The 24741-nt window shown below is 40.5% G+C and overlaps 1 protein-coding gene across 3 annotated transcripts in view; it reads right to left on the reverse strand.

Annotated features, from left to right (window-relative positions):
* Positions 1 to 5613: 5613 nt before the first annotated feature.
* The window catches only part of Eif2b3 (eukaryotic translation initiation factor 2B subunit gamma), a 106748-nt gene continuing 87620 nt past the window's right edge, over positions 5614 to 24741 (reverse strand). For all 3 annotated transcript variants that reach the window (XM_027937308.2, XM_027937306.2, XM_071617780.1), the window contains exons 9-12: positions 24424 to 24501; positions 22912 to 23060; positions 11575 to 11678; positions 5614 to 5777 (exon numbers count right to left, since the gene is read on the reverse strand). In XM_027937308.2, coding sequence (XP_027793109.1) covers positions 5725 to 5777; positions 11575 to 11678; positions 22912 to 23060; positions 24424 to 24501 — 384 coding nt within the window. In that variant the 3' untranslated portion in view covers positions 5614 to 5724. The remainder of the gene's footprint in view (positions 5778 to 11574; positions 11679 to 22911; positions 23061 to 24423; positions 24502 to 24741) is intronic.

Below are 24741 nucleotides of genomic sequence, written 5' to 3' on the forward strand. Positions count from 1 at the left end.
CCTTCAGTACACCCGCCACGGAAGCCAGAGACATTTAAAATGCAAATTTGATGACAGCTCCAAAAGCATAAGGTCTGCTTGAAGCACAGGGCCCTGTATACATTATAGCTTTTTTTTTTTTTTTTTTCCTCATAGGTGCTACCTCTCACCCATCCAGTGTTCCCTCTAGCTCTGAAAAGTCACCTATAATTTCCTAAACACATCATGATGTTCCAAGCGTTCTTGCCTTTGTACATGTGGTCCTTTTGTCTTGGCAGATTATCTTCAAAACAACTTGAACCAATTAACCTCTTTGAAGCCTTCCTTGTCACATCTCCCTCCTGGCAGATAATTGCTTCTTTGTGTTCCTCATAACACTCAATGTATATGTGTTATTGCATTTATGGTGAAATATTTTATGTACAGTACTTGAAAGTCTGCTTTCCTCACTAGACAGTAAATAGGTGCTCAATAATCATTGAATGAATCATTGAGAGTTGAATAAACCAGGGTGTCAAGGACTGGAAACAGGGGAAGAGGAAGTATTTCCTCTAACTATCTCATCTCAGTGTGCTGTTTCTGTTGGGTTCCTGACCAATTAACCCTGAGTGGCAAAGTAGAATAAAAATCAATATTCCAATATGTAAAGTTTGGGAAAGAGAAAAAAATCTGTAATAAATTCATTATTCTAGCACAAGTACTATTATCTCTAGCCAAGTTCTTGGTCAATTCTTCCAGACTTTTTTTTTTTTTTAATATATATCTTTATTTTATTTTTATGTGGTGCTGAGGATGGGACCAGCGCCTCATGCATGCCAGGCGAGCATGCTACTACTTGAGCCATATCCCCAGTCCCAGACTTTTTTTTTTTTTTTTTATCATTACATCATAAACATTTCATGTTACTACAGTCATTGTAACAATCATTTGCAGAATGTCCTGAGGACATATACCCAGAAATAAGGTTGTTTGGGTCAAAAAGTATGAACGTTTTCATGATCTTGCTGTACACTGCCAATCTACTTTTTGGAAATTTGTGTGAACACCTCTTCTGAACCTCAGTTCTAGGGAAAGAGAAACTTCAGGTCGAGGGGGTGAATACCTAACAAGTTTGCTGCTTCCATTTGTCCATTCATCCAGCAAAATGGGGAGGAACTATTGTATACAATACTGTTGGCCAAGTGGTAACTGAATATGTGCACAGTATTTTCTTCCTCCCTGTCATAGAGGAGTGGGTCCCACTCTATACTCCTAGCAAATTTCTGGAAACACAAACAGTCTAAACTAGGCTACAGGTCCCTATATTGCCTTGGGGCTGTAGTTAAAGACAGTGAATGGCCTAAGATTAGCAATGGATGTCACTGGGACTTAGAGAAGACCTGCTTTTCTTTAAGCAGCTCTTGAGATCTTCCTTCTTACCAGACTCTGCAAGACATAAAGTCCATGGAGAAATAGATTTGAAACACCTGGGCCTTGGAACTTATTCTGCTTCTACCACTAACAATTGTGGCAAAGTCCAGCATTTCTTTTTTATTTCTTATATACATGACAATAGTGGAGTGTATTACATTCATAATTATCCATTCACAGCACCATTTTTTTGTAACTCTGTATATAAAGAAAGTCCAGCATTTTAATGGATGATTCCAAGGCAGGGCCTGCCTACTGAGAAAATCTCTTGCCAATCAGTCCAAAGAATAATGTGAGACAAGCAGGTCTGCAGTTCCAACCTCAGTAAAGCTTAGTCCCCTCTGGCTGTGGCAAGCTCCAAAATAACCTTTCTTTCTCTCAACAAAATGATTTCCTGAATGCAGCTGAGCTCAGGTACAGTTAAAGCCAGAGACCCCAGGTAAATAACAGGAGGAATAAAGAAACTCCTCTTTCCCCTCTGCAGGCAACCTGCTTCCCATTGAGTGGGCTTACTTCACTGTCACTTCCACTGGATGAGGATATGTGTGTCTTGGGCCCAAACCAGAGACAGTTTCTGAAGAATAACAAAGGATAGAAGCAATTTAATCAAATTATTTATTTATTACCGAGGATTAAATCTAATTACTGATTCATGAGACAAATAAGTCTTGGGGTCTTTTGTGTGTTTAAACCCTTTGTGGAGGTCTAGAGGTTGTAGGGTATCTGTTTTATTTTTTAAATCTTTAAAAATGGAGTTTATAGGCTGAGGGGAGAACAGAGACCAAGAGGGGAACCACTGTGTGTGTGCTGAGGTACTGAGGAAGTTTATCAGAAGTGAGAAAAACTGCAGGAAAGGTGGGAGATGACAGAATCTAAAAGGAAAAAACATGGTTCAAGGTCTGAATCTTTCATTTACTGGCTGTGAGATCTTGGGAAAGTCAAATTATCTATGACACTGACATAAGGATTAAGTGAGATAAGATATATGGCCAAAGACAAGTGACAGGAAAAATGAGGTGGAGTACATTCTCACATGCAGTGTTGAGGAAAGTGACCAGTCTAGCTTTAGGGGAAGGTCCGTGTGGGAATTACAGAGAGCCAGGGCAGGATTTCATTCCTTGGCATTCCCCCAGGTTTCTCATTTACCCTGTTTTTGGTGGCTTCTGTTATCTGGGACAGGCAGAGTGAATGAGCCTGATATGTAGAGGAGGAAAGCAGTGGCTCTGGGCTACTCCCATACCCACCCATTACATTAGGGGCCAAGCCTGGGAATACATGCCCACTCCCTTCAAGACAATAGCATCTATCAAATCTTGGGTGCCAGAGGCTAATAAAGAGATCAGCAAATGACCCTTCACCTTGAGTATGGGGAAGAGAGGTGATGAGCCAAAGCATCAACTCCTCATTTTCCATGGAAGAACCCTGATGCAATCCCTCTGGGTGGTGGAAGACAGTTCAGGCCAAGGACAAGTCATCCTGGCCTCTAATAGAATGTGTTCTCTGCCCAGCCTCTTTCCCTCCTAGCCAGCTTCATCATAGCTAAGCTTTCTAGACCTTCTTTCTGGGTGGTCTTTCCTGTACCTCTCCCTCAGACACATTTAACTATTTAGTGTTTTAGTTTGCTTTGTTTGAGCTAGGGTGGAGGTCTTAGCTAAGGTCTTCAGTCTAGTCTTCAACTCCTAGGCTCAAGTGATCCTTCTGCCTCAGCTTCCCAAGTGCTGGAAGCTGCAGGCCAGGTTTATATTTAACTATTTAGAAGACAGCACACAAAGCTCTGATTATGTAATTTCTTAGGGAAGATGATGGCTATGGACAAATAAAGTATACCCTGTAACTGTCCTGAAATAGAAACAGCCTCTAAATTAAGCTATGCAGGTCCCTAGATTGATCTTGGGGCTATGCTAAACACAATAGGCCTTTTCTCTATCTGGGATGCATTGAAGGGATGGGGATGCATTGAAGGACTGGGAAGTTCAGCCTCTGGCCTTCGAAAAAAATCTGGAGAGCAATAGCTGCAGTCAGTCTCCTTATAGGCTCAGGGAGCTCTTGCCAGCAGGCAGGGATGAGGTATTAAGGGGAAGAGAGTTCCTGCAGTAGTAGCCACACATTTTGTCTGTTGGCAAGTTCTCAGGACTGTTTCTCAGCACCTCTTCAGAGTACTCCCTGAGTACTGAAGGCCCCCTTGATCCTTTTTTCCTCCACTTCCTTCATCAAGCATTGCTGGGAGAGGCAGGGCAGACCCTATCAACTCTTCTACCTGCCTGGCTGGCCAGCCAGTGAACATTCAGTTGCTCCCTATATTACAGACACAACCTCTCTGTAGCTGCTACCAAAAGGAAACAAAAATCCCTGTCTGCAGCAGACTAGTAGAGCAAAAAGAAAAATCAAAGCATCCTGGAGTTGTCAGGGAATGTCAGTGTCCTGAGTTGGGGGCTGCTCCCAGCTGGGACTCAGACTCAGTGAGGCCTTCCTCTGGGAACTCTTACCTTCTCTGCTCCAGTTCCCTTATTTCCTTGGTGCAGGGACTGCTTAATGGAATTGTGCAATAGGAAGGCAGGGGAAAGGTGTTCGTCTACCTCCCTGTCAGGGGTTCAAAGGGATCAGTGGGGAAGGACAGAAAGGGGCATAGCAGGGCTCTGGGACAGTTCTTCTACCCAACTCTTCCTCCAAACCTAGCCAGCTCCACCCCCTTTCTGTGATCAAGAAGTTTTCTGACCTCTTGGGCTTCCCAGACCCTAATAGTCAGAAAGATCTGAGAAAGGAGACAAAACCTGAGAATGGGAAGGGCCTTCCCATTGCACATCTCTCCTTTTACAGATGGGGAAACTCAGGGTCAAAAGAAAGGCAGTGATGTAGCTAAAATCAAAAACATTACAAAGGCCAAGTCTTCTTCCACCCAGTCCAGGACTCTGTCTTCAGCACCATCAGGGCCAACAAATTTCATTTCAGTTCCAAAAGTGACCATTTTGGGCACCACTTCAGCTCTTTATCCCGATATCTCCCTTAGTCCTACTGGTTTTAGCCACTTCTGCTAGGCCATTTCAGCTCCTGTCTGATTAGGGCAATCTTTCAGGAACCTTGTCTTAACCAGGGAGAGGAATGTGCAGCTCTGGAGCTCCCAAGAAGGCCGATGGAGGTGGAGCTCCCCCAGGGTAGGAATGCTGGTCTAGTCTCTCACAAGTTCAATGAGAAACAACACTAAGACCGGGCAAGATTACTCAAGTGAACTTGAGAGCCTTGATATTTTTTAAGTAATGTAGAAACCAGTATTTCAAACCATTCTTTATAATTACTGCCACCCACAGTGAGGACATCAAGAGAAACCTTTACTTTGATAATTCTAGGAGGTGAAATATCACCCGAGGAGCCACTTTTATCTTCCACCAAACACCTGCAGGTTGTAAAAGCGGTGCAGGGAGAGACAAGAGCAGAGTGTACTTATGTTTAGGAGCAGGACTGGCTGATGGAAGTGTGGCTTGGACTCCAGAGGGCTATGAATATAGAAATCACATTTCTTCATTATCTGAGGCAGGAATGTCTATATAATTAGGACATAAAGGAGTGCAGCTGGAGATCAGGCAGGGAGAATTTCAAACCACGATATTAGTTACAGGCTCTTCCTTACCAGGCTGAGCAGACCTCACCAATGGGAGGTGGAAAGGGATCTGGCTTGGCTCATGTCATGGATGTCCATGCTTCTGCCTCGATGACAACCACTGGGGATAGGCTAGCTGTCTAGGCAAGGTCTGCTCTCCTTCTTGCTTTAAGAGCCTCCAAGAGACAATAGTTGAGGCTGGGAGGGTTGGAGTGAATGAATGGGGGTGAGCAGGGTGGTGGCAGATGCTGGGAATCTGTGTAGCAGGTATTGAAGCAAGACAGTAAGTCCTAGGCTGATGGTCAGGGGAGGTACTGCCATCCACTAGGCCTATGGGTCTAGAAAGAGTGATTAGGGTCAGAGACTGAAGTAATTCCATCTCTTTTTAGGTGGAAGTTGCTTTATGGACTGGGCTGGGTTGGCCAGTCAGAAAGTTGCACTAATAGGAGCTTTTTTACTGTACAGGTGCTCCCCTAGTTGATAACTTTGGTACAAGAGTTAGGCTACTGTGGCTATTCTGTTCACACACTTCCTCTAGATGGTGTTTAAACATGACCCGTGAACTCGCACTGTGAATACCTGGAGACAACATGACACAGAGCCTAGGACTGCTCCACAACTCTCCAGCATGTCTTTGGAAGCCCTTCTTTATTAGGAAATAAATATAAAGTCAAACAAATGGGCCAGCCAACATCTGGAGTTTTGGGGGCCAAAAGGAAGAAATTTGACTTGCTCAGAACTCAGATTTCCATTAGCTGGTCATTCCCCACGATCACCTCGTTCATTCGTTTAGCTACAAAAGAAAAGGAAAGGGTTTTTCTGAGAACTGGCAGCAAAAGATGTCATTTTAAATCCAATTGTTTCTAATTTTGTGTTCACAAACATTTGATTGTGGTTCTGTTCTTGAGAAGCTCTTAGAACTGCAACATGCCAAAGGGGCTATGAAAGAGATAGCATCTTCCCACACAGAAGGATGGGACTAACTATATACTTGCCTTTGGGAAGCATAAGTAGGAGACCTAGAACTGGATCTTAAAGGATGAACAAAGGTTTTTCAGGCAGTGGTCAAAGGGAAGATATTCTAGGCTGTTGGAACTGCATAGGCAAAGACATAGGAATGTGAGAATGGGGAACACAAAATACTGTGGTGTGCACAGAGGATAGGGAAAATAAGAGGAAAGAAAAGAGAAGAAATGAGGCTAAAATGATAAATGAGATACTTCGTTCTTCCATGGATGCCTGAAATTGCAAACAGCACCAAATCTTTATATGTTTTTTCCTATATATATGTGTATATACACAGGATAAAGTTTAATTTAAAAATTAGGCACAGTAAATTAACAATAAATTATTTAACAATTAACAATAAAGTGGAACTATTATAATAACATATTATAATAATAAAGGTATATGAATGTAGCTCTGTTTCAAAATATCTTATTTTACTGTATTCACCATTTTTCCTAAGATGATATGAGATGATACAATGCATACATGATAGGATGAGTGAGGTGAAAGACACAGGCATTGTGCCATAGAATTAGGCTACTTGGTAAGTACAACTTGAATACAAGCACCGAAATACCCTGAGAGTGGATTTGATAACCAAGATGGCTATTACATATGGAGGAGGCATGCAGTATTTACAACATAGATATGCTGGACAAAGGGATGATTCTCATCCTGGGTGGGATGGAGTGGGACAGCATGAGATTTCATCATGCTACTCAGAACAGAATGCAATTTAAAACTTTTTTTTCAATATTTATTTTTTAGTTGTAGTTGGACACAATACCTTTATTTATTTATCTTTATGTGGTGCTGAGGATCAAACCCAGCGCTTTGCACGTGCTAGGCGAGTGCTATACTGCTAAGCCACAACCCCAGCCCCTTAAAACTTATGAATTATTTATTTCTGTTTTCCATTTAATATTTTTGGCCTATGGTTGGTTGCAGATAACTGAAACTATGGAAAGCAAAGCTGCAGGTAAAGGGTGGCTACTGTAATACCATCTTTTGAAGAGAGCTGTTGAAAAAAGTCAGTGAGTTAGCTGGGAATGTTGGTGCAAACCTGTAATACCAGTGACTTGGGAGATTGAGGCAGGAGGATCACAAGTTTGAGGCTAGTCTCAACAACTTGACAAAGCCCTGCCTCAGAATAAAAAAATTAAAAAGGCTGGGATGTGGCTTAGTAGTTAAGTGCCCCTGGGTTCAATCCCTGGTACCAAAAATAAACAAATAAATAAAATAAGTGAGTGAGTGAAAAGAAGATCAGGAGAGTAGAAGAAGGAGAATAGGAGGAGAGAGGAGAAAAGGGAAAGGATGGGGGAATGGAGACTGAAATCAAATTCCACATGCGTAAGGTTTTGTCAAAATGAACCCAACTACTAAATGTAACTATAATACTCTTAAAAACAAAACCAAAAAATTCATCAGAATACTGGGTTTGTGTACACCTTCTCTAGAAGATGTTCCTTTTAATCTTTCATAGCCATCTGCTTCCTTTAGTGATAAAGATGGGAAGGAGGCCCAGTTAGTGCTTAGATTGCTAAATTCTTTAGGGCGAGTGAGTAACTGTCAGGCTCCATATCCAAGGAAAGACTAAACAAAAAAGAACAAAGAAAATGCTTCTTTGGGCTAGGGTTGTGGCTCAGCAGCAGAGCACTTGCCTTGCCCATGTGAGGCACTGGGTTTGATCCTCGCACCACATAAAAATAAACAAAATATTGTGTCCACGTATTAAAAAAGAGAAAAAGAAAAAGAAAATGCTTCTTCGACTAGTTTCCTAGGGTACCTCCCAAAGCTCCTTTTACACTTTATTCTTCTATAAGTCAGACTCATCACCTCACATACACTCACATTTAGCTCTTCCTTCATCCAGTCTTCCTATTGGCCAGGGACAATGGACTGTTGTGAAGATAGTTTCAGTCTCAATTCACACTTTTCTTGGACCTCAGTGCTTTAGACCAGAGGTGCCTGGCTGGGGCAAACAACCTTTTCTTCTCTGCCACACTCTAAGGGCCCCCCTTCCTACTCTCCCCTCTTTCCTCTGGTCTATTCTTGGCCTGGGTGTCATATAGGATCTTGCTTACTGGGATTCAGGGGAGAATGTATCTAGAATGCTGGGGTAGATGTAATTTCATAGTATAAGTTGAAGGAAACCTGCAGATCTAGTTCTGCTTGGCCAGGGTTGGAAGCAGGCTTCAGTAAATACAGTGGTAAAGCTCTAGGCTGGAATTAGGTTGAGAAAAATCCCTAAAGGAACACTAAAAGGAAGGATGGTAAATTGCGGAAAAAAATCAATGGGACAGAAAGGAATAATATATGGCAAATGAAAAGCTGCACTGTTAGGAAACTAGGAAGGATTTCTGCTAGCCAGGAAGACTTGGCTTATGTCATGTATATATCAAGACCTTGATCTACAATAAGGTCTGCTTTCATGGCTGAAGGACTGATTATATGATTAATAATGTAGTGATCCAAGTTCCATCATTGACAGAAGAGACTCAGATGAAGCATCCAATTAGTCTTCCAGGTTTTTTCTTTTTTTGGTCGGGGGGTACTTGGGATTGAACCCAGAAGTACTTTACCTCTGAGCCACATCCTCAGCCCTTTTATTTTTAGATGGCCTTACTAAGTTGCTGAGACTGGCCTTGAACTTGTGATCCTCCTGCCTCAGCCTCCCATGTTGATAGGATTATAGGCATGTGCCTCTACACTGGGCTACCTTCCAGGTTTTAACTGTTGGTTGTGGCCATCTACTGCTTGAGCTGATAGGATTTTTTGAGAGATAATCACTGAGAGTATTGTGATCGGGTGAGAAAAGCCAGAGTTGTTATAAGAAGGCCTGTGGACTGGGGAAGTAGCTCAGTGGTGGAGTATGTGCTTGGCAGGCATGAAGTTATTCAAAAGTGGGGGTGGGATTTGTTCTCCTGGTAGTGCTAAGAAGTGGCAGCAAAGCCTACATCTGGGTTATGAGAGTCACATTTTTGGTGTAAAAAATTGCTATGGATATAATGACTGTGTTAAAGAATTTGGAAAGGGGACAGTATTACCTCTTAGGATGAACACTTTTTCCTGTAATTCCTCTATATGAGGAAAATTGGGAACTTTGAAGCTCTTTGTTGGTGAGGATCTGAGTAGATAGTTTTGTCAAGGTCATCCATAGTAACAGTACTTTTTTTGGGGGGGTGGGTACTGGAGATAGAACTCAGAGGCACTGGATCACTCAGACCTATTTTTGTATTTTATTTAGAGACAGGGTCTCATTGAGTTGCTTAGCACCTCGCCATTGCTGAGACTGGCTTTGAACTTGTGATCCTCCTATCTCAGCCTCTTGAGCTGCTGGGATTACAGGCATGTGCCACTGTGCCTGGCTCCCCCTTTTTTAAAAAAATATGTTTTTTAGTTGTCAATGGACCTTATTTTATTTATTTATATATGGTGCTGAGAATTGAACTCAGGGTCTCACATATGCTAGGCAAGCGCTCTACCATGGAGCTACAACCACAGCCTGATTTCCAGTCCCTTTTATATTTTATTTTGAGGGTCTTGCTGAGGCTAGTTTTGAATTTGTTTGTGATCCTTCTGCCTCTTCTTTCCTAGTCTCTGGGATTATAAGCATGTACCACTATAACCAGCGATAGTAATAGTTCTTGAGTGTTGCAACTGGCTAGGAATTTGCTTTTTTTCAATATTGAGGACTGAACCAGAAGCACTCTATTTCTGAGATACATTTAGCCCTTTTTAAAATTTTGAGATAGGGTCTCATGACTTTGCCCAGGTTGGCCTCCAATTTGCAATCCTCAAATCCTCAAATAGTTTCCCGAGTATTTGGGATCACAAGTTTTTTGGATTCTCAAGCCCAAAAGGGAGACATGTAACTTTAAAAAATGGAAGAGGAAGCCAGGTGCTGTGATGTATGCCTGCAGTCCTAGTACTCAGGAGCCTGAGGCAGGAGGATCATGTGAACATAAAAGTTTAGGACCACTCTGGGCAACTAAGCAAGACCTCATCTTTAAAATAAAAGATGGCATGTTCACTGGAGAAAAGGAAAATGAGGTGAATTCTACAGAATTTGTGGAATTTATTTCTTCAGCAACCCCACTATCTTACCCTACTTTAGGGTTAGGAATAATTCCCAAAGCAATCTGCCTTTTTTAAAATTGATTTTGAGTTTTGTCAACTTTTTGTTAAAAACATTCAGTCAGGTATGGAGGTGTAACTCTGTGGTAGAGTGCTTGCCTAGCATTTGGGAGGCCCTGAATTCTATTCCTGGCACTCTACACACACACACACACACACACACAGAGACAGGAACAAAATCCAGCCATTTAAAGACAACTGAAATTTTTCCTGACCACCTGGTTTTTTTTTTAAAATATTTAGTTTTAGTTTTAGGTGGACACAATATCTTTATTTTATTTTTATGTGGTGCTGAGAATTGAACCCAGTGCCTCATGCATGTCAGGTGAGCATGCTACCACATGAGCCACATCCCCAGCCCCCACCTGGTTTTTGTATGTCTCTGAGGTACTATCAGTCTTTCTGCAGAGCAGAGCAAGCCAACAGCAGAGTTTACAGTATTTCCTCTAATTAGTTGAGAATGGCTTTCAAGTGTTGTATTTTGCAAACTCTCTCCCATGCCAGGAATGTAGGGACTACCTCCTTTAATCAAAAACTAGGTCAGGCTGAGTATGGTACCGTGTACCTGTAATCCCAGCAATTCGGGAGTGTGAGGCAGGAGGATTGCAAGTTTGAGGCCAAACTTGGAAACTTAACCGGACTCAGTCTCAAAATAAAAATAAAGAAGGGCTGGGGATGTAGCTTATTGGTAGAGTACCACTGCCTCTAGGTTCAATCCCTAGTACCTGCCCCTCAACCCCTGCCCCAAACAACAAACAAACAAAACCCTGTACCAGGTCAGATGATGCACTCATGGACTTCAGTTGGCCAGAGCTAGGTAGTTTCGGAGTCTTTGCTGCATTACTGGCCCAGTTTCATGTCCAAAGCCATTGTAAAGTACTGGTGCTAATCTGGCCATTGGATTTATTGATATCCTTTCTTTCTTCTTTTTTTAAATATTTATTTTTTAGTTTTCAGTGGACACAATATCTTTATTTTACATTTATGTGGTGCTGAGGATCAAACCCAGTGCCTCATGCATGCTAAGCGAGCACTCCACCACTGAACACAATCCCAGCCCCTTGATATCCTTTCAATGTTTTGGTAGTACAGTCACAAACATGTATGAGCTTATTTATAAGATAAATTCTTTTTTTTTTTTTTTAAGATAAATTCTTAGAAACAGAATTAAGTCAAAGTTTAACAATTTGAAAACAATGTAAATTGCTCTCCAAAGATGGCTTTTTAAATTTTTATTCCCATCTGTAGTGTATGAGCTTGTTTCCCACATCTTCTCCACTTTGTATTATCTCTGCTAGTGTTAAAAAATGGCATCAGTGGTGGTGGTAGAGAGCTTGCCTAGCATGCACAAGGTCTTGGGTTTGATCCCTAGCACTGAAAAAAAAAAAAAAAAAAAAAAGCAAAGAAAAGAACACATCTGTGATTGAAGCTTGGGTTTGGTTTACCTTTGGCTTCAATCCTTTGGCCACTTCCAATCAAACAGTCCTTGATGTCTGCTCCCTTCTCGATCACAGCATTGTTGCAGATGACGCTGCCCTGGATGTTGCTTCTGTAACACAACAGCCAAGTTAGAATGCCCAGGACTCTCATCACCATCCTTACCACTGGAGGTTCAGGATCCTCCCAAAGCCAGTCCTGTTAATGGTTACATGCGTCAAGTTATCACTGGAAGACAGAATGGCTGACTAAGGGAGAACTTGGCTTTAGAGAATTCTTGAATTAGAATATGCACATAATGATCTTTCTCCAAGGCCTAAAAAGAACAGATATTTTCATTTCAGTTTTTTAGAGTACCCCAGACTTTAGGGTTTAAATAGCATTCAAATTCTCTTCCCCCTTCAATCTGCAGGTAGAAGGTGAGGCTGGTTCTTGGGCTGACCTATCACTCCTGCTTCTTAGCTAAGAATATATGACAAATTTCACTTGAGATTCAAAAATCATGGATCTTCCTAGGGGATTAATTAGGAAAACAATGGATTACCCACAGCTCTCACCATTCAGGAAGAAAAAATAAAGATATATATATCTTTTTATAAAATATATATATATTGATATCCTTTCAATGTTTTGGTAGTACAGCCACAAACATATATGAGCTTATTTATAAGATAAATTCTTAGAAATGGAATTAATGGACTACCTGCCTTAATTAAAAACTAGGTCAGGGTGAGCATGGTACCGTATACCTATAAATTCCCAGCAATTGTCAAAGTTTAACAATTTGAAAATGATGTATGTATATATGTTTGTGTATGTGTGTATGGTGTGTGTGTGTGTGTGTGTGTGTGTGTGTGTGTGTGTGTGTATGTAGAGATCTATCTATCTTTTTTTTTTTTTTTTGGCAGTGCTGAGGGATTAACCCAGGGCATCACACATGCTAGGCTAACACTCTACCACTGAGTTACACCTCCAGTCCCAAAAAGGATATTTTAGAAACCAGCTTTCATTTCATAAAAGATTATTCCAAATCCTAAAGTACATTCTCTAGAGTAGCAGTGGTTCTTAGCATTTGAATATATTTTAAAAGCAGCTTCCTAGCTCCTGAAGATTGGTAGGTGGGAGAAAAGGTCCTTTTGAAAAATCATCACTGATGTTTACTGCATTTCTACTCTATGCCAAGGACTGCGCTAAATAAATACTCAATGTATATTAGAGTAATTTCTTTACAAATCCAGTCATTTCATCTGAAAAATCACCTGGGCTGTGTAAAAAATAACAAATGAAACCACACTCTATGTTTTGAGTTCCCATCAACCATTTTAGTAGGTTTTGGATAGGAACCTTATGTATTTAATTGGGAAAAAACCTTCCTAGATGATTCTGGGTATACCATTTTTATCTCTGATGTAGTTAAAATAGCAATCACATTTTGCACAGGAGGTAACAAATTTAGAGAAGGTAAACCATTTACCCAAAACTACATAACTGCTAAGTGACAGATTCTAATCCAAGTCTGCCTGACTCTAGGATCCAAACATTAGTCATAATGCAATACAAAGAAACTAAGAGGAGAAAAGACCCCAACTCTGAGTATCTCTGAGTCAGAAATGTGAAGAGGCAAAAATGGGCAGTTGGAGGGGAAAAGGAGTATAGGAAGGTGTAAGTACAATGTAAACAAAAATGAACCAAACCAACTAAGGAAAAATCCTTAAGAAACCCAGTGGAGGCATGGGAAATAGGAAAGAGGACATTCCAAAGACTGAAAACATTGATACACGGGCTAATAAAAAAGATCCTTCCCAAATGCCAAAACTTTTATGCAAAAAGGAATTCTAGCACTTTCTGGTATTCCAGACTCTTTTAACTTTCTAACTTGCCCAACTTCACAAAGCAATCTTGTCAGCAGTTAGGGAGGTTCCTGCTTCTTCAGGAAAATTCCCCCAAATAGGGTAATAAGGAAATAAGAAAGCCTTGGATGGAGGCTCCTGGGACAGAGCTAGCTTGCAACTAGTTACTAGTTTATCACTGAAAAGTCTCATTTCTTTTTCCAAGGTGTTAGCAGTAGTAAAAGAGCCTAAAGATGCATGTTCTGGAGCCAGACAAGAAGTAAACAGTCAGCAGGTAAGAAACAACAAACAGAAACTCAAGCAGTCATAATTAAAGACTAGTAAATAGCTATACTGAAATTTAGGGTTTAAGTGGGAATCTCTTAGCCAGGCGTGGTGGCACACACCTGTAATCCCAGCAACCTGGGAGGCTGAGACAGGAGGACTGCAAGCGGTTAAGTGCCCTGGGAGTAAATCCCCAGGACCCCCCCCCAAAAAAAAAAAAAAAAAAAAAGGGAACCTTTTCTGGAAGGATGAGGCTAGAATGACAGGTCAGATTTCCATAGCAATGGACAGTCTGATTTTCCTTATGTTTAGCAGATCTGATTGGGGTCTTTGGGAACCTCACATATTACTTATCTCATCTAGTTTATGCATTAACTCTTCCTGAGATGTATAAACCACTGTAGAGTCTGTAATGTGATAGGGAAAAGTGGATTGGTTGATGGGAAGCTGGAGTTTCTCCTGAGACTCCAGGTCAGTGGATCTATTGGAGGCTTTGAAATGAACACCTAAGAACAGTTTACCAGGAGTGAAGCTCTTCTCTTAGTTTGCTAGTATCATTGGTGTGATCACCCAACCATTAGCCAGGCTGAGGTACTTTGGGAAAATTAACACAGCATATCTTTCCCTCTGTCCAGAAAGGAACTCTAGATCAAGGAATTTATTTTATTTTTTTTCTGGTGCTGGGGATCAAACTTAGGGCCTTACTAAACATGAGGTTGTACACTGAGCTACAATCTTAGTCCAAAGATCAAAGATTTTATTTGTGTGTGTCTGCTCATGCTAGAGAGGATGGACAGATTAGGGCTAAATCAACCAAGCCCTTTCTAAGCTGCCAATGCACAGCAAGGACTCTTCTGCTCAGTACTTAAGAGGGAAGGTGAGTTTCTATAGCACTGGTCCCAGTGTCAGAACTGTAGTTTTTGCAACTAAGTTTTAACTTTCAGCTTGGCACTAAGAACTCTGCTCTAATGCCTAGCTATATTCTCTAAGAGGTTGTCTAGTGATGACTAAGACTAATGGAGATTTGGTCCTCAATTCTCCTTAGTGGGATCATTTTTTAAAAATGTTATTTTAATACTAAGGATTGAACCCAGAGGGTGCTTTACCACTGAGCTGTATCTCAGGTCCTTTTTATTTTTTGAGATGGGGTCTTGCTAAGTTGCCCAGGCTGAATTAGAACTTTCAATCTTCCTGCCTTAGCCTCTTGAGTCGCTGGGTCCTACCTGGCAGGTGGGATCAAATTTTAATTAAAACTGCAGGCCTTGGGAAGTTATCCCGAAAACTGTAATGCATTAGTGAAGAAGAGACCATGAGAAAAAACAAAAGTTTATAGCAAGATCCCTGCTAAAATAGTGGTACATACTTGTAATCCTAGAAACTCAGGCAACTGAGGCAAGATGATTGTGAGTCAGAGGTCAGCTTGGATAATTTAGTGAGACCCCTTCTAAGCAACAACAAAAAAAGATCCCTGCCTGGCCAGGCATATCACACTATACCATATTATGGCATACCACATGGAGAAACCCCAACTGGGGAAGAAAGGGAACTTCCAAATTCTCAATCCTTTTTTGGATTGAGATAAAAGATAGGACTTTTCTTCAGTTCATTCCAAGGAAAGAACTGATATACTGATATATAGTCACATATACTATATATAGTGTCTAGTACGTCTCAGGAATTGCATGTAGCACTTCATATTCATTTTGTAGCTTAGTCCTTTTAGCAAAGTTGCAGGACAGTATTTATTTATTCTTTTAGAGAAAACTGAGGCTCACGGAGGTTAAACATATATCCAAACCTATACATGGTGAGTGACTCTCCATTGTCACAGGTTCCTGCCTCAGCTGTTGACTAGGTAGTATTTGGCAAGGAGCCAGGAAAGTTCTCAGTAACTCTGATGATAAGCAGGTTGTTTTCTTCTCTGGGGGTTAGTTAGCAGATTTTCTAAACCTATTTATAATCCTGGAGGAAGAAAAGAATATGGAATTGGAGCTACATGAAACTTTTCTAGGTCACTTAGTTCTGCTTTAAAACAACTTGCCACTTTGGCCCAAAGATTATGGCTGAGTTGCCCATATCTGAAAGGTGCCTGGGAGCCTACTAACCTTAGCTCAAGGGGTCCTGGTCCAGCTGTCCCTCTAGATGAAGCATATATTGCTTTTAATGAAATATTTCAAGTACAAAGAATACCTATGTGCTTAAGAAATAAATAATACAACCTGTTGTGTTCCTCTTTGTGTTTTCCTTCCCTCCCCCAAGAGGTAATCACTACTTGTGCTGTTTATGTTCCCAAGCATTTTTACCACATATATTAGTAGACAACATATAGTATTGTTTTGCATACTTTACAATGCTATCATAATGTCAGCATTTATAGCACTGAGACTGCTATCATTCTCTATGTGTTCATCTGCAACTTGCTTTTCCCTCTTCAACATCATATTTGTGAGATTTATGCAGGCTAATTCATGCAATGAGATATAAAACTTGAAGAAATAGCTCATCTTTTCCTTGCTGCTGGTCATTTTTGCTCTTGGGTCCTTTGATCAAAATGTACTGGTTCCAGTGAGCAGGTAAAAAATTTTCTCCTTTTAGTTCTATGTACTTCCCTATACAAAGGTTTGGTGGTAAAAAATGTCATCTTCCTAAGAAATCTGAGCCCTTATATTCCTTGAGCAGAGACTAAGTAAAAGAGAGGTTTGGGGAAAATCAAAGCAAAGATGTAAGAACCTTAGGGAATTAAGTTGTGAAGTTCTCCATCTAAGATGATGGGTTTAGTGTAAATGGTTCAAAGGTAGGAAAAGAATCAAAACCCTTAGGAGCCCTTTAAATCCAGGGTACCTTCCTCATGTTAGCATAATCTAGTGTTTTCAAGAGTATAAATGAGGAAACATGGGTGGATAGTTTTTAAAAAATATATTTTTAGTTATTGATGGACCTGTATTTTTTCAGATGTTAATGAACCTTTATTTTATTCATTTATTTATACACAAAACTGAGAATCAAACGTAGTGCCTCACACATGCTAGGCAAGCACTTTACCACTGAGCTACAATCCCAAGCCCCTCTCTCCCTTTTTTTTTGCTGCTGAGGATTGAACTTAGAACTTCCACTGAGCTACATCTCCAGTCCCCAGATTCTTTTTTTTTTTTTGAATTTTAATATTTATTTTTTAGTTTTCGGCGGACACAACATCTTTGTTTGTATGTGGTGCTGAGGATCGAACCCGGGCCGCACGCATGCCAGGCAAGCGCGCTACCGCTTGAGCCACATCCCCAGCCCAAGTCCCCAAATTCTTTTAATATTTTTTCTTTTTATTGTGTTGCTGGGGATCAAACCTAGGCTTCTCACATGCTAGGCAAGTGCTCTACTCCTGATCCACCCCTATGTTGTTGTTTACCCCTCCTACATATTAAATTTTATACCTCAAACTACCAATTTGTTAATAGTTTATTAATAAGCTTCACTTCTTACTAGGCTATATTGTTTGCAAGCAGTTTTGCAAAAAGTTCACAGGTGCCACATCTTCTGCACCTTGGAATATTTCTGATGTTTTAGGATTCTTAGATTGCAACTCTTATCCCTCTAAATTCTCTAAATGTTGTTTCATTGTCTTCTGGCCCTAAATGTTGCCACAGAAAAGGTATACCAGATTTTCTCCCTTCTATGCACTTGAATAGCTTTTCCTTTCAGTTCTGTATGCCTTGATATTTTGCCAAAAGGATGCTGGCCATTCTCCTTTACTTCACCCATGTTTCCATTCTTCTTCTTCTTTTTTGGTACTGGGGATTGAACCCAGAGAGGCTTAACCACAGAGCCACCTCTCAGCGGCCACCCCCACTGCCTTTTTAATTTTTTTTTTTTCAGTTGTAGTTGGACACGATACCTTTATTTTATTTATTTATTATTTTGTGGTGCTGAGGATTGAACCCAGTGCCTCGCACATGCTAGGTGACTGCTATATTGCTAAGCCACAACCCCAGCACCCCCAGACTAATATATATATATATATATATATTTTTTTTTTTTCCATTGTTGATAGACCCTTATTTTATTTATTTACATGTGGTGCTGAGAATCGAACTTGGTACCTCACACCTGCCAGGCAAGTGTGCTACCACTGAGCCCCAGCCCCAGCCCCCTTTATATTTTATTTAGAGAGAAGATCTTGTTGAGTTACTTAGGTCCTTGCTAAATTGCTGAGGCTGGCTTTGAACCTCCTGCCTCAGCCTCCCAAATTGCTAGGATTATAGACATGTGCCACCATACCCAGCATGTTCCCATTCTTTATACTCACTGAATCTTGCTTTTTGGATTTTACCTAAATTTCATTGTATTTGGTAGATATTCTTTAGCCTGTGTATGAATATGTGACAGTTATCCAGTTTTAATAATAGACGAAAATTCCTTCTTTTTTTCAAGAAGTAAACAGGGATCTCTCTTTAACTTTTTTTTTTTTTTTTTCTTCCCCTTCCAGCATTGGGGATTGAAAATGTTAGGAAAGTGCTCTACCACTAAGTTATAACCCCAACCCTGACAGGGATCTCTTGACAGATATTCAGCCAATATGGTAGGGGAGTTAAACCAGGGATCCCCATTTGTTGTTTAATAAATACTTCCAACGTATATAAAAAATGCAGTATTAGCTGGGCATGGTGGTACACACCTGTAATCCCAGTGACTTGGGAGGCTGAGGCAGGAGGATTACAAAGTTGAGGCCACCCTGGGCAATTCAATGTGATCCTGTTTCCTGTGTTGGAAACTGAACCCAGGGCCATGCAGAGGCTAGGTAGAGCATTCTACCATTGAGCTACAGCCCCAGACCTAAAAAGTGTTTTCCTATTTGAGGAATTTATAGTCTGATTAAAGAGAAAATAAAGATGCAATAAGTGTCCCATCGTCACATGAGCATTGAAAGTGTTTTGGGTGAACAGGGAACATAGAGGTGGGGGAAATAATTTCTGGCTGGGACATTTTGAGAAGGCTAGAAGGATAATTCAAAAGTTGGAAAATGTACTGTATTTTAAAAGAGGGGTAGAATTTCTGCAGGTAAAGATCTCTAAAGGGAGGCAATTCAGGCAGAGTTTTAAGCATAGAGGGAATGGGGCTGGGGTTGTGGCTCAGCGGTAGAGTACTCACCTAGCATATGTGAGGCACTGGGTTTAATCCTTAGCACCACAAAAATAAATAAATAAATAAAATCATGTGTCCATCTATAACTAAAAAAAAAAAAAAAAGAATAGAGAGAAATGTAAAATAAGGAATCCAGTGGATGGGATAGTCAATCAAGTGTACTTGAAGGGCAGGCTAAGGGTAGCAATGAAAAGCAGTATTATCTTTGGCTCTGAGAATCTGCACTTGCTAACTTCAGAAAGCATGGAAAACCTAGGTGAAAATCTGATTCCCTGCCTGCTTGTACATGGAGGTGCTATCCTAGATTGCTGCATTTGCCTTGGACTAGGGGGAAAAAGAGTTTGTTGCTCAGGATCAGTGGACTAAAGATGCGGACAGAACACAGGACTGACATTCAAGCCTTGACTAAGTTTTCACTATATTTTTGATTCCCAAGCATCAGCTGTGATAAAAGTGGCAGAAGCGCTGGGGTTGTGGCTCAGCGGTATAGTTCTTGTCTAGCTGGTGTGAAGTCCTGGGTTCGATCTTCAGCATTACATACAAATAAATAAAATAAAGATATTGTGTCCACCACCAACTAAAACAAACAAATATATATATATATATATATATATATATATATATGTGGTAGAAAATAAATAGATAGGAACTTTCTCTGTGTAGTCTCACATCTTCCCCAAGGTGGTCCTATTAGTATCTCTCAAGCCCTGAGGACATTGGGCAGGTATCCAGCCCACTGTCCAGAAAGCTCAGCAGCTCACAACCACTGGTAGAGACAAGCACACCAAGAATATGAGAAATTCTTTCTGGACAAATTTATGCTCTTAATCTGACACTTAGTCCAGACATAATGGCAACAGGGTAATCAAGATTCACATGACTGCAATTTAATTACCTTTCTCAAGTTTACCAAAAGTTAATTAAGACTAAATGACACCCCCAAAATGGGGAAAATTTTATAAGGGATGTAGGATGTCTGATCTTATCACTAGGAGCTAATTTGCGGGATTGTGTAATTTCCACTGGCCTTTCTAGTCATTAAGCTGGTGTGGGCTGCCTATAGCTTTACATCAGTGTTTTTATTTGGAAAAGAAGCAGCAGCAGCTGTCTGAACCTCTTATTATTTCCCCAGCTAGAAGCCTTACTAGATCATCTAAGATTATGTGTCCTTATCAGCAACTGACTCTGCGATCTGTTAGGCTTTTCCTCTCAATTTCTCTCACATAAGCAGTAGTTTCTTAGGGAGCCATGAGTTTCCTCACCAAGTTTCTTCACATCAATTAAGATACTAACATTGATCTTTCACATGGTGCCAGAGAACTGCTCCTTTGTTTGCCCGCCCATAGGAGGGTTGGGGGAGAGTATTAATTAGAGCAAATGGGGGAAAGTTACAGCATTGTCTTTCTTGGAAGGTCTGAGGCAAGATGAGATAGCATAAGCTACAAAGCCTCATGAGTTGCAGTGGAACTAGGTGGTCAAATGGATAAAGGTAAGTGAGGTTTCAGTTTCCAAAAGAATGATAGTGTCTGTCAGTCTCATGTGGGAGTATGGAATAGGACATGGAGTAACAGGTGAGATGAGAAAAAAGCCTGGAATGCCACAATTTATTTGACTGTGAAAATGAAGGAGTTGGGCTAGATGACTTCTAAGGCCTCATGTCACTCTGACATCCCAGGACTCATTGTTGGAGACAGATCATGAGAAACCACTGTTTCAATTTTATTCCAAAGGAAATGAGTGAAAAGCTGGATGTGGAGCCACATGTCCATAATTCTAGGGATTTGGGAGACTGAAGCAGGAGGATTGCAAGTTAGTAATTTAGTGAGATCATCAGTAATGTAGGAAGAATCTGTCTCAAACTGAAAAATAAAAAGGACTGGGGAATGTAGTTTAGTGGTAAAGTGCCCCTGGGTTCAATCTCCAGTATTAAAAAAAAAAAAAAAGATAATAAGGAGACTACAAAATTTTTTTAATGGCATAGAGACAAGATCTGATATATTCCTTTCCCTTTTTTTTTTTTGGTACTGGGAATTGAACCCAGAAGTGCTTTACCACTGAGTCATATCCTCAGCCCATTTTATTTTTTATTTTGAGATGGCCTTGCTAAGTTGCTGAGGCTGGCTTTGAATTTGCAATCCTCCTGCCTCAGTCTCCCTGAGCTGCTGAAATTATTGTGGTGTATCACCTTAGGAATGCCACCTTTGTGAAGATAAAGTAATTATATATATATATATAGTTGATATATATATATATATATATATATATATATATATATATATCAACTATCATTCTGTGTGCCTATGCGTAAATATTGTTCTAAGTGATTTATACTTATTAACTCCTTTACTACTCCCAATAAACCTATGAGATAGTTTAGTTTTACTCCATTTTATAATGAGAAGATGGAACAAAGAGGAAAGGTCAATTCTATAAATGGCTAACAAGGGCCAGACAGACCCAGGATTCAGTGACAGTCTGACTCCAAAATTTATGCTCTTCTAATCTAGAAGAGCAATGGTGGCATTGGGAAGAGAAAAATGAAGACAGGAAAATAAGTGAGAGAACACTACTTTAATTTTTCTTTCTGGACTTGTAATGGAGTTGTGTAAATCCATAAACCCATTATACATTTAAAAAAATAAATAATTTTTGCAGTACTGGGATTAGAATGAGGTAACATCCTACCTCTCAGCTACATCCCCAGCTCATTTTATTTATTTAATTAATTTTATTTTTTATGGTACTGGAGACTAAACCTACGTATGGCCTCATGCATGCTAGGCAAGCACTCTATCACTGAGTTACATTCTCAGCCTTCTTTTTATTTTATTTTGAGACAGGATCTTGCTAAATTGCCAAGGCTGGCCTTGAACTTGTGATCCTCCTGTCTCAGCCTCCTGAGCTGCTGGGATTACGGTTGTGTGCCATCACTCCCAGCCTTTTCTTCTACTTTTTTTTTTTGGTACTGAGTTTGAACCCAGGGACACTTTACCACTGAGCTATATACCCAGCCCTTTCTATTTTTTATTCTGAGACACGGTGTCTGTAAGTTTTCAAGGCTGGCCTTGAACTTGTGATCCTTCTGCCTCAGCCTCCTGAATTGCTAGGATTACAAGTATATGCCATCATGCCCACTGTAACTGTGTTTTTAAATATTGAGTTTCTGTGTTAGATTTTGTTTGTTTATTATTGGGTTTTTTTGTTTGAGTGACTTCCAGGGGGTATTCTACCATTGAGCTGTATTCACTTGGCATGCATAAGGCCCTGGGTTTGATCCCCAGCACTGCCCCCCAAAAAACAAAAAACAAGAACCAACAACATTATTATTACCCCCACCCCCCCCAACATTATTTTGAGGCAGGGTCTTGGAACTTGTGATCCTTTTGCCTCAGCCTCATGAGTTTCTGGGATTACAGGTATGCAGAACCATGCCTGGCTTTGCAGAAGATTTATCCTGAGAAAATGTTTCAAAACCATTTATCTTGAAATATCCCTCCTTTTTATATAACCTATACTTGCATTTTATATACAAAACCTCCCCGAGACTACACAGAAGAATCTCATTAAATATCATTCAAGTCTTCTAACTCTATGTCCAAGCTGTTCATAAATTACAATTTTAGGTCACTCTAGTGTTTCCAAATGACAACGATTCTCTACAACTTGTAGAGAAGCTGGCCTCAAAAGCAGAGTGTGCTTATGTATCCACTCTGCCTAGGCTTCTGCCTTCTTCAGGTTTGCTCTGGGACACTGAGTAAGAGAAGGTTACTCTGAGGATGCAGGGTCATCTCAGCGATGTCAGTGGCTCACAATGGTGGTCATCCTTATCAAGCATGATACCAAGACAAGAGAAGGCAGCTTTTCCAGAGTTACAACTGTCGTAAGTATGAGGGTATTGGAAATGCTTTCAGAGATCATGTCATTGATGAGGCAAACCCAAAGCCTCAAAGGAAATAGGTGCTACTCTATCTTTCTTCTTTTTCCTTTTCTCTTCCTTCCCAAGGTGAACTCTTTCTTGGGTTGGACTGATGGACTGGCCCTCTAAGCCTTCCCGGGTACAAAGAGCCTTATCTCAAGTGGGTACAAGAAGAAACTTACCCTTCTTCCACAGTGACTGAGTTCATGAGAAGGCAATTGGTAATATTCACTCTATCTCTTATGAGACAGGATGAACCAACAACTGAGTGCTTAATAGATGACTTCTCTCCAACCTGTGTATCTGGTCCGATGAGGCTGTCAACTCCAACCTGCAAAAGGCAAATAGAAAACATTGTCTATCTGTCCAACCAATTATAAATCATTCCCAGATCACTTGAGTTGGAGTCTAATGTGATCTTTCATAGAGACAGTTCAATAAAAGCAACCAACATCAGTGTTTCTCAGGGCTAAAAAATTCCCACAACCCCTCTGAGACCAACTCAAACCTACATTGAAGCATGGGCTCTCCCTTGCCAAGAAAAGAAAACAAAACAAAATGGACACATACGCACATACTCATGTATTTGTGTGCACAAATGTGCTCTCTTGAAGAGTGCGCTCAAGTCAGGATAAGAAGAGAGACAAGAGATTTTAAGTACCTTCCCAGAATTATTATTATTATTTTTTGGTACTGGAGATTGAGTCTAGGGGCACTTTACCACTGAGCTACATCTCCAGGCCTTTTTACTTTTTATTTTGATACAGGATCTCACTAAGTTTCTTGGGGCCTAAAACTTGTGATTTTCCTGCTTTAGCCTCCCAAGTTGCTGGAATTACATGCTGAGCCACCAGGCTGGCCCAGGAAGTCTTTTTTAAAATCTCTGAGTCAAGTCTCCAGCCCACCCCCATTTAAAAAATTTTTTTTTTAAAATTGTTTTTTAGTTGTAAATGGACACAATACCTTTTATTTATTCATTTTTTTATGTGGTGCTCAGGATCAAACCTAGTGCATCACATGTACAAGGCAAGCACTCTTAGCCACAACCCAGCCCTATTTTTTTTTTTTTTTTAGACAGGGTCTTGCTAATTTGCTGAGGTTGGCTTTGAACTCCTGCCTCGGACTCCTGAGCAACTGAGATTATAGGTGTGCACCACTGCCCAGGAAGATTTTTTGTTGTTGTTGTTGGGAGGGGGTACTGGGGATTGAACTCAAGGGCACTCAACCATTGAGCCACATCTCCAGCCTATTTTTTATTTTATTTAGAGACAGGGTCTCATTGAGTTGCTCAGTGCCTTGCTTTTGCTGAGGCTGGCTTTGAACTTGAGATCCTCCTGCCTCAGCCACTGGGATTACAGGCATGTGCCACTGCAACCAGCTCCAGGAAGACTTCTTGAGTAAGATTTTATTGCTAGAACTTAGATGGTATTTCCCTTGGACTAAAGAGGTTCAGGGTTCAAGAGTCTCAATCTAGATTCTTTTTTTAAAAAATATTTATTTATTTTAGTTGGACATAATATCTTTATTTTATTTATTTTTATGTGGTGCTGAGGATAGAACCCAGGGCCTCACACGTGCTAGGTGAGCGCTCTGCTGCTGAGCCACAACCCCAGTTCTCAATCTATATTCTTAAGGACAAGTCTCAATGCTCCCAGAAAGTGTCCCACACCTGCCCTGCTCATGCTAGCACTTACCAAGTGTTTGTTGACAATCTGGGCTGATGAATGGACTGGTGATTCTTCTGGACAAAGAACAGACAGCAATTTGGGCACCTTGAGGAAAGAGATTTGGTCACTAAAGGCCAGAAACACACCTAAATATACCTTAGGTAGAATCCATGCTTAATCAGAGATGTGGAAAATTCTCAGTCAAGCTTCCTGTTTAGGTTAGGAAGAATAGGAGGCTGCTGCATTTCTCTAGAACTATGATTATTTATGTAGCAACTTCTAGATGGCCTTATTCTCACTTTCTTAGCTGAAGTGCTCTTCCCTGACTTATCCTTCAGCTGCGAG

This window comes from Marmota flaviventris, chromosome 10 (genome assembly GCF_047511675.1).
Source record: "Marmota flaviventris isolate mMarFla1 chromosome 10, mMarFla1.hap1, whole genome shotgun sequence".
Taxonomy (NCBI): domain Eukaryota; kingdom Metazoa; phylum Chordata; class Mammalia; order Rodentia; family Sciuridae; genus Marmota; species Marmota flaviventris.